This window comes from Ochotona princeps, chromosome 2, assembly GCF_030435755.1.
Source record: "Ochotona princeps isolate mOchPri1 chromosome 2, mOchPri1.hap1, whole genome shotgun sequence".
Taxonomy (NCBI): Eukaryota; Metazoa; Chordata; class Mammalia; order Lagomorpha; family Ochotonidae; genus Ochotona; species Ochotona princeps.
This window is the reverse complement of record NC_080833.1, coordinates 21166157-21174783: the sequence shown is the minus strand read 5'-3', so window position 1 is coordinate 21174783 and position 8627 is coordinate 21166157. Positions and strand designations below refer to the sequence as shown.

At 64.6% G+C, this 8627-nt stretch overlaps 1 protein-coding gene across 3 annotated transcripts; it reads left to right on the top strand.

Moving 5' to 3' along the window:
- The first annotated feature begins 3802 nt into the window (after positions 1–3802).
- On the top strand, positions 3803–7187 carry TMEM200B (transmembrane protein 200B). 3 transcript variants are annotated; one of them, XM_058660812.1, is made up of 2 exons: positions 3803–4081; positions 6140–7187. In XM_058660812.1, the coding sequence occupies exons 1-2, from the start codon at positions 4066–4068 to the stop codon at positions 7081–7083; spliced, it is 960 nt and encodes a 319-aa protein (XP_058516795.1). In that variant the 5' UTR covers positions 3803–4065; the 3' UTR covers positions 7084–7187. The 3 variants fall into 3 exon arrangements, with proteins under 3 accessions (XP_058516795.1, XP_058516797.1, XP_058516798.1); XM_058660814.1 differs by lacking the exon at positions 3803–4081 and adding an exon at positions 4092–4301; XM_058660815.1 differs by lacking the exon at positions 3803–4081 and adding an exon at positions 5504–5624.
- The last annotated feature ends 1440 nt before the right edge of the window (positions 7188–8627 follow it).

Genomic DNA, 8627 nt, shown 5'->3' with positions numbered 1-8627 from the left:
TGCCTACACACATGACAGCTGAGGCTTTGGCTGGCAGCTCTATTCCTGGGCCTTGTGAGGCCATCACCCACTTCTGGGGAGCTGCCACCCCTCCCTGGCTTTTACATTTGCTGTCGTCTGCCCAGTCCCCGGCTGACTGGTACAGAGAGAAAGATGTGGTCTGCTCTGAGCTACCTGGGACGTGCGAGTCTCTCAGATGGGACCCTGAGCCAAATGGGGGCACCAAAGCCGATGGCAGAGACCAGGAGGCCAGCAGCAGCCATGGGCTTGGGGCAGCCCCGGGCTCTGGGAGCTGCTGAGAAACAGGCTCCGAGCCTGGCAGCAGCGGTGTGGCCTTGAGGGTTGTGGGGACAGGGCCTGAGGTTTCCTGCTCTGAGAGAAAGCTGTGGGCAGGCTTGTCTTGCCACACTGGACTAGGAGAGGCCGGGCCCCAGCCAGTCCAGAGAGGCCTGCACCCACAGTGGGAACACGGCAGCCATGAAGATACATGTGCCTGCACCCTGGTCGCTCCCCTGAGCCTGGTTGCAAAGGCCGGGATGAGTGGCTGCTCAGGGAGGTGGTCTCCTGTAGCCGCTCTCCTCCCTGCCCTGCTTCCCTTGTTGCGGGTAAGTCAACCGTTCCGCTTGAGACCATCCAATCCAGCGACGTCCTAAACAGCCAGCCCAGAGGAGGTGGCCAAAAAGAGACCCAGTCAGCAACTTCAGGTTCCAGTTGTACCGGTGGGGAAAGGGCCAGGCAGGCCCTGACTGAAGGCCACAAAGCCGCAGTCCTACTGTGTGGCGCAGTCCTCCTGTGTGACACGGCCACTGTGGACTGCCTGGAGGCAGGGTTGACTTCACCGCTGTGGCCCTGTGGGTACAGCGTAGCATCTTGTGTCTTGGGGAAAGCCTGGCATGGGCAGGTGCTGGGATTGGGCCTGGGATATCCCAGGGCTGCCACTTCCAGTCCTGCTAAGGCATGCCAGGGAAGCAGGGGTGATGGCTCGGGTGGCCGGGCCCTGCCACCCCCGTGGTAGCCTGCATTGGGCTCCTGGCTCCTTGCTCAGCTGCTGCGGCTGTCTACACCTGCTTCTCTCTTTCTCTCTGCTTCCAAATTAAATAACAATACTTTTTATGTATTTATTTTTTAAGCAAAAACTGGGTTCTGACCTTGGCTCTCTGCCATGGTCCCTTGGGTGACACAGGCAAACTTGGGAAGCTGGGCTCCCATGTGCGGCAGGCGGGCCTGCATGGAGGGGCGACTGGGCCAGATGCTGGCTGTCCCAGTGCCCAAGCACGCAGGTGGGAACTGGCCTGGCCCTGTTTGCTGGGGCTGGGGGGTTTTCCTTTGCTGGACCCCAGTTCTGCCCCTCTGTCTCGCTCATTGCTGCCTTGGGGTGCATGTCCCAGGAGCCCTGCCCTGGAAGAGATCCGTGACCTGGAGCTTGAAGCCCAGGGCTGCCCTTCATTGGCTCAGCGCCCTGTGCATGCTGCCGCCCCTCTCTGGGTCTTTGCTTCTGCTCTTACAAAGGACACACCAGGCTGGGACACAGAGCCAGGATTGAGCAGGAAAGGAAACCCAGCTCGGGGCTCCCTCCGGGGAGCTGAGTGGAGGATGAATTATGGGCCCTGCTGCTTTGGGGGGCCAGGGGTGGAGCTATGCACACAGCAGATGGTAGCTCTCGCTTCAGGGGGGCACTTCAGAGCTGCGGACTGCGGGTCACTTTCTGGTCCCCTGCAGAGGAGGCTGGGGTGAGGTGACAGAACTTGGCGTCTTGTCCTCTGGGACACCTCATCCACGTCCCACCCGTGGTGCTGGAACATGCAAAGCTGAAGTGAGTGGACCTAGTGGGCCAGTCTTCAGTGGGGCAGGGTGCTCAGGAGGCCGGCTGTGATAGTGAGCAGGTCTTTGTGCCGCTCCAAGCCTCAGTTTGTTTATTTGTAAGCTGGGGAACCACTGACCTCCCGGAATGAAGCATCGTGGGCAGGAGTGGGCATTTGGTGTGGCAGTTAGCAAGCCGCCTGGGCCACCCGCATCTCATAAGGGAATGCCTGGTTCAAACCCTGGCTCTGCTTGCAACAGCTGCCTGCGGATGCTCACCCTGAGGGCAGCAGGTGGTGGTTCAGGTACTTGGGCCCCTGCTGCTCAGGTGGGAGACCTGGGTGGAGTGCCAGGCTCGCTTCATTTTCAAAACAACATGCAGAGCGGGATTCCCAGTGTTTTACCAGTCTGAACAGACTCTGCAATGGGCACTGGGCTTCCAGGAAGGAGCAGGGCAGACCCCATGCACTGGGTTGCCTGTGGGGACCCAATCAAGGAACAGACTCAACCCCCAGGAGGCGAGCACAGGGATGCTTGCGTTGACAGCAGGCCGTGCAGAGGAGCAGGCTGGACCCAGCTGACCCAGAGGAGCCTCAGATCTGAAGGCTGAGTGGCAGGTGGCAAGGCGACAGGTGACTAGAGATTTTTGTCCCAGGATGGTGCCACGCCCAGGAGACCGCAGCACAGCAGGCCTGGGGACAGAAACATGTTCAGCTGCCCCCAAGCGCAAATACCCTACCGACAAGGGCCAGTCTGTGGAAGTAAGAGGGGACTTTAAACTCTAGTGGGGGTAACATTAGGACACTACTGAGGGCTCTAAGCAGGGAGTAGCAGGCTCGGATCCAGAGCAGAGAGATGCTTGGTGCCCTTGTGGAAGAGATGAGGACGGCCTGGGGCAGGACCCGGGAGGCACCTGTGAGGGGGTGGAAGGTGAAGGGCCCCCAACAACACGATGGATGGGATGGAAGCAGGGAGAGGCAGGAGCTGCAGGAGTAGGGCTGTAGGGGGCGGTGTGTGTGTGTGTGTGGTGGTGGTGGTGGTGGTGGTGGTGGTGGTGGTGGTGGTGCAGGAATGGGCGAGGGGCTGACCCGGGTCCCTTGGAGTGAGACTGGGCTAGTGGCACAACACAGGGTAGGGGAGGCTAGGGAAGGGGAGGGGGACAGCGAGGCCAAGGCCCGAGGGCGGACAGGGGGCAGATGCCACCGGGAAGTGGGGCCACAAGGAAGGGAAACCTGTCCTGGCTTTGGGCGCAAAGCAGGTCGGGTGCAGGTGTCCCTAGGAGGAGCCAGGGCCCGGGGTGAGGTGAAGGTGTGTGTAGCGGGAGGGGGCGCGGAGCGAGTGAATCCAGAGGTGAGGGCGAGATGGTGAGGGTGGAGGCGGGCAGTAGCCAGGGATGAGGGGCACGGGACGAGAGGGCGACTAGGGGCGGCTGGCGCGGGGCAGGGGTCCCAAGAGGAGCTCGGGCCTCCGGGGCTTCCTGTCCGACGGGGAGAGGCGCCAGGGGACCCTGGCTTCACCTTCGGAACCCGAGAAATCGGGGCCCTGGGGATGGCCTGGTCCCTCCCGAGGACTCGCGGTGGCAGGAGGTTACTGACACTCCTCACCCTGTGTCCTAGCAATCAGGGGTTCCGGCACATGGTTCGAGGCCCCGGCTCCGCCCAGCCCCGCGCCCCCAGTGCCCGCACAGCCGGCTCTCATTACCGCCCCGCTCCGCCCGCCGCGCGAGCCGGGGGTCCCGGGGACGGCAGGGGGGAGGGGCAGTAATCAATCCCAGGCCGGAAATTCCCCCCAGGGGGCCCTGGTTGTCCGCGGGTGGGAGAGAGGGGGAGGCGGAGGGGAGACCCGCACCGCCCCCGACCTCTGGGCCCGCCCCCCGCATCATGGAAACTGGGCTGCCGGCCCGACCCCCCGCCGGCTCGCGCCACATTCCTACCTCCGGGGGCGCACGTGGGGAGCCCGGCGCCCCCAACCCCAACGCTCCCCGCCTCCTCTTCCCCCGGGGCCTGCGCGCCAAGCCGTGGGCTCTGCCCCGGGCGCCCCACGTGCAGGGCAGGACGCGCTGGGCCCGCCTTGCGGACGGACCCCTGAGGCCCACAGGGAAGGAATACTGCGGTCCAGGCCAAGCGGGACTCGGGTGGCCTCCCCGGTGCCCGGAAGGAGGCTCCGCCGGCGGTTCGGTCGGTCCGATGGGCGGGCCGGGGAGCCCTGGGCTCCGGGCCCGTGTGTCCCGTGGTGGGCGAGGGGCGCCTCCCCGGGATTTGGCGAATGACCTGCGATGAGGGTGAGGGGTTTTGGGGTGGCAGGACGCGAGCCCCGGGCGTCCCCTCGGAGCCGTGCGGCCGCCCCCGGGCCGGGGCCAGCCCGGGTAGCGGGGTCCCTGGGGCTCCCGGGGGCGGGGCGGCGCGGGGCGGGGCCGGGGGCGGTTCCTGGGAGACCCAGGCGGCGCGCGGCCCGCGGCGCGCGGACACCGACCCGGACCCGCCCGGGCGCGCCGGCGCCAGGTGAGCAAATGCAGGCCCATGGACTCACCTCCGCCCCCCAACTTTCTCTAACTTTTGACTCAGTCCCCCGGACGGGAAGATTCTCTGGTCCTGCCTTTGCCCCGGACTAGAGTGGGGTCTCGGATAGGGAACTCGGCCCCGCACAGAGGCTCTCGACCTGGGCCGTCGGGCGCGGCGTTTGGGTTTCTAAGTGCCCTGGGGGCGACTGCTCAGCAGGGTTTCGGGGATCTCCAGGGCATGCCCTCCCCATCCCACCCCACCCCCGCTTTATTCTGCACGTTTGAGCCTCTCTCGGGCCGGGGACACCGCAGCGACTCGAGACGGGGGTGACCCTTCTGGAGTTGTGGCCGCAGTTCTGGGTAGAGCGGGGTGGCCACTTGTCTGGTTTCGGCCTGGGGAGAAGACTTCCTGTTCTGGGTTAAGGGGGTAACGGGCCTGCTGGCTGTGCCGAGATGCGAGTGCCCAGCCCGGGAGTCTGGCGATGTGACCCCACCAGGCCCTCGGTCTCCAGGGCGAGTCTCCATCCGTGGGAACCAGGCTTGGACGCAGTGGACGGAGGTGGTGGGGGCCAAGAGTCATGCTTTGCTCTTTGGGGGTGCGGATGGCGCCGGGAGGGGTGGCAAGGCCTCCTCCCCCAGGCCTGGGCTCTGTCTCGGGACTCGGGGAGGGGGACGAAGCTCGACAGCTAGATCCTGGCCCTGGGCGCCAAGGCGGGAGCCCGTGTCCTCCCACGTGTCCTTCTTTTGTGGGAGCCACACACACCTCGCGCCGCCCGGCTTCTCCGGCCGGCCCGGATCCAGTCTTCAGGCCGCAGGTTGGGCGCGAGCAGCAGCGAGGAGGGCAGGCTCGGGCTGTGCGGGGCCCCGACTCCTCGGGGCGGCGCTGCTCTGGCCGGGACTCGGGCCACGGGGGCCTCGGGTGGCGGGAAAGGGGGATGATTCATCCCAAGAAACCCGACTCGGAAACACGGCAACCTAGAAACAGCCTTGCCGGGGCCGCCCCGGGAGCCGCGGGAGGAGTCTGTCCGGCGAGGTTCCGCGCCCAGCCCCGGCCGCCGCCAGCCTCCTCGTCCGGCCACTGGGGGAGTGGCGGATGGTCTGGGGGAGGGGAGGCTCCTTCTACGCGGAGTCGGAGAAAATCCCGGGAAGAGGCCGCCGCTGCCGCCTCGCCTGCGGACCCCCGGCTGCTCTCGGTCGGAGCGGTCTCCCAGTGGTCCAGCTCGAGACTCCCTGCTGCAGCTTCAGCGCTGACCAAGGTGGTCTGCGAGGAGGGGGCGGACAGGGAGGGACTGCAGTCGGGACCACCCCCTCCTCTCACGCTGCGGTACGTATGCCTCGATAGGGGGAGCTGGGACCCGCGAGCGACCCAGTGGCCCCCCGAGTGGCCCAGAGCGCCCCCTCCCTCCTGCACTACGGGGCAGCCACGTGCGGGGGTGGGGTGAACCCATGCGGTACTTACCCTGTCGGGGACGCCGCTGCTCGGCCTCGCGCATCCCGAGGCCGCCGAAGAGGGTACGGGCTGCTTGAGCCGGGAGCCGGGGGCCCAGGGATGCGCCAGGGAGCAACCGGCGCGCCCCTTCCCGCTTCCCTACGCGCGCGGGCCCGGCCAACTCGGGCTTGTGCCGCGCGTCCCTGGCTCAGAGCTCCGCTGCGGAAAACCCGAGCGGGGGCGGCTCCCTGCCTCGCTGCCCGGGAAAATCCGGGGGTGGCCGCCAGGGATCTCCAAGCGGCCCGGGCAAGGCGACCTGAGCTTCCCCCCGGATTTGGACCCCAAGCCTGGCGCTCGGAACCCAGGCCCGTCGATTCACTCCCTTCCTCATTCCCATCCTCTCTCTGCAGAGCGCCCTGACGACGGCGGGATGACGGCTGGGAGTCCTGGAGACTGCACCGAGGTGCGGAGGAGCCCCGAAGGCCGCGTCTCTCGCCTGGGCCGCCGCCTCGGTCGCCGCAGGCGCCCGCGCTCTCCGCCGGAGCCTCTGCGGGTGCGGGCACGGCTGCGGCTGCGCTCGCCGTCGGGGGCGTTCGCGGCGCTGGGGGCGCTCGTGGTCCTGGTGGGCATGGGCATCGCAGTGGCCGGCTACTGGCCGCACCGTGCAGGGGCTCCTGGGCCCCGGGCCGCCAACACCAGTTCACATCCCGTGAGCGAGCTGCGGCGCGAGGGTCGCGGCGCCGGCCGGGCCCACGGCCCGCACGAGCGGCTGCGGCTCCTGGGACCGGTGATCATGGGTGTTGGCCTCTTCGTGTTCATCTGCGCTAACACGCTTCTCTATGAGAACCGGGACTTGGAGACAAGGAGGCTCCGTCAGGGGGTACTGCGCGCCCAGGCCCTGCGGCCTCCCGACGGGCCCAGCTGGGACTGTGCACTCCTTCCCAGCCCCGGCCCCAGGACTCCCCGAGCCATAGGTTGTGCAGAGCCAGAAAACTGGGACCTGTCCCCGTGTCGGGGAACCTCACCTGTCCCATCCGTGCGGAGTCTGCGTTCAGAGCCTGCTAACCCTCGCCTTGCCTTGCCTGCCCTGCTCAACAGCTACTCGCTTAAAGGCCAGGGGCTGCCCCCACCCTGGGGTCCACGGACCCAGACTGGCCACGTGATCATCACCGTGCAGCCCTCTGGCTCCTGCATCGAACATTCCAAGTCTCTGGATCTGGGCCTTGGGGAGCTCCTCCTCGGAGCCCCTGCTGCTCGGGACTGTGCTCACCGGAGCTGGCCTCGCCTGGACCGCCTCAGTCTGGGGGGCTATGCCAAGCTAGGAGGCGGAGGCGACTTGGGAGCCCAGGTCTGAGGATTGGGAGGACAGCTTGCCTGCAAGGCTGCAGCATGGACCCTGGTGACAGGACCATGGGACCAGGAGTCTGTCTGGTGGACACTTGTCACACCCCAGGCTGGAGCAGGGAAGTGACAGTTGCACTGGAGGGGGTTCACCAAGCCTGAGAGGGTTTGTCTGAACGTGGAGAGTGGAGAACCCCATACCTCTGGAACTTCACCTGCCTCCAGATGTGGCCTTAGGCAGGAACCTGAGGTGGGTTGGAGGTCCAGGCCAAGGTGATCCATCAGGGAGGACGCACCTACTGTCCTGGCATGGCCCCAGGGGTGAGCGAGGGCTGCTAAGACTTGAAAGGTAGGTTGAGATGTTCCAAGCCTGCCCTGGTGGTAGAGTCAGGCCACAGGAACCCAGGTGCGTAGAGGAGTGAGGCCACAGGGAGGGTGGGCAGAGTGAAGCAGGGACCATCCACTGCCATCTGGGTGGGCCTGAGCCCTTCGCTCCCAGCACTCAGTCCTCTCCTGCCCTCAGCCGCGCAGGGTCTGCCTGCTAGGCCTGCACCACTGCCAACACCTCCACACTGAGGCCTGAACCCTCCCCACACAGGAGCACACCCCCCCCACTGCCAGCTGGACTGAGCCTGGTCCCACCCCAGAAATCCCCCTGGCAGTGCTGAAGCTACCTGCTGGCCGACGTGGGCACGGCAGAGAGCGGGGGGGGGGGGGGGGTCTAGGGCTCCCCCACCTGTGTTTGATTTTCCTCGTTACTGGGAGGACACAGATTTAATAACTGATCAATCCTCAGTCCTTTTTTTTTGAAGTTTATTGAAAAATGCAATACAAGAAGCAAGACCAGATACATATCTCAGCACTACAACCACTTTTCTTACTACAAAAGGCCAAACAGCAGACCTAATTATTGCCTATTTAATCTAAGGAGTTTTGTCAATTTGATTCTGCTGCCATAGTTCCTATTTTGTCAAGAAATGTAAACTACTTGATATGATTCATAATTTTTAAAAAATTTTACAAAGCTCCTTCATTTTTGTCACCAAAATAATACATTTGAGAGAGATATGTCAAAAATCACCAGCCCTGGGCAGATTTCCCAGGGGCGCTGAGAGGTGCTGGTATGTGGTCACAGCTCTGGCTGCAGTCCCGCAGGGCATGGGGCAAAGGCACCCTGCTGGATCCTGCATTTAGGCTCCCTGAGCCCTCAGCTTTGTGAAAGGGTGGCAGAGATCTTGTGTGGCTTGGGGGGAGATCTTTTGCTTCTCAAGTGAAAATAAAATTGCAGCAGGAGCTGTTGCTGTGGTGTGTCTGAGTCACTTCAGGAAGACGCTGTGGAGCGTCTGACCCTGGAAATGGTCACTTCCCTTCCCCTGCACCGTGGCTACCTGGACAAGTGTGCTTTTCTTCACACACACAAACACACACCTGCAGAAAGGGGGAAAAATGCAAACAATGGCCAAAACTCATGATTTGGAAGGGCAGGAGAGGTCTCTGGCCCAACTCATTGGACAGCAGTTGGAGGAAGCGAGCTGGCCGAGCTGGCTGCAGAGCTGA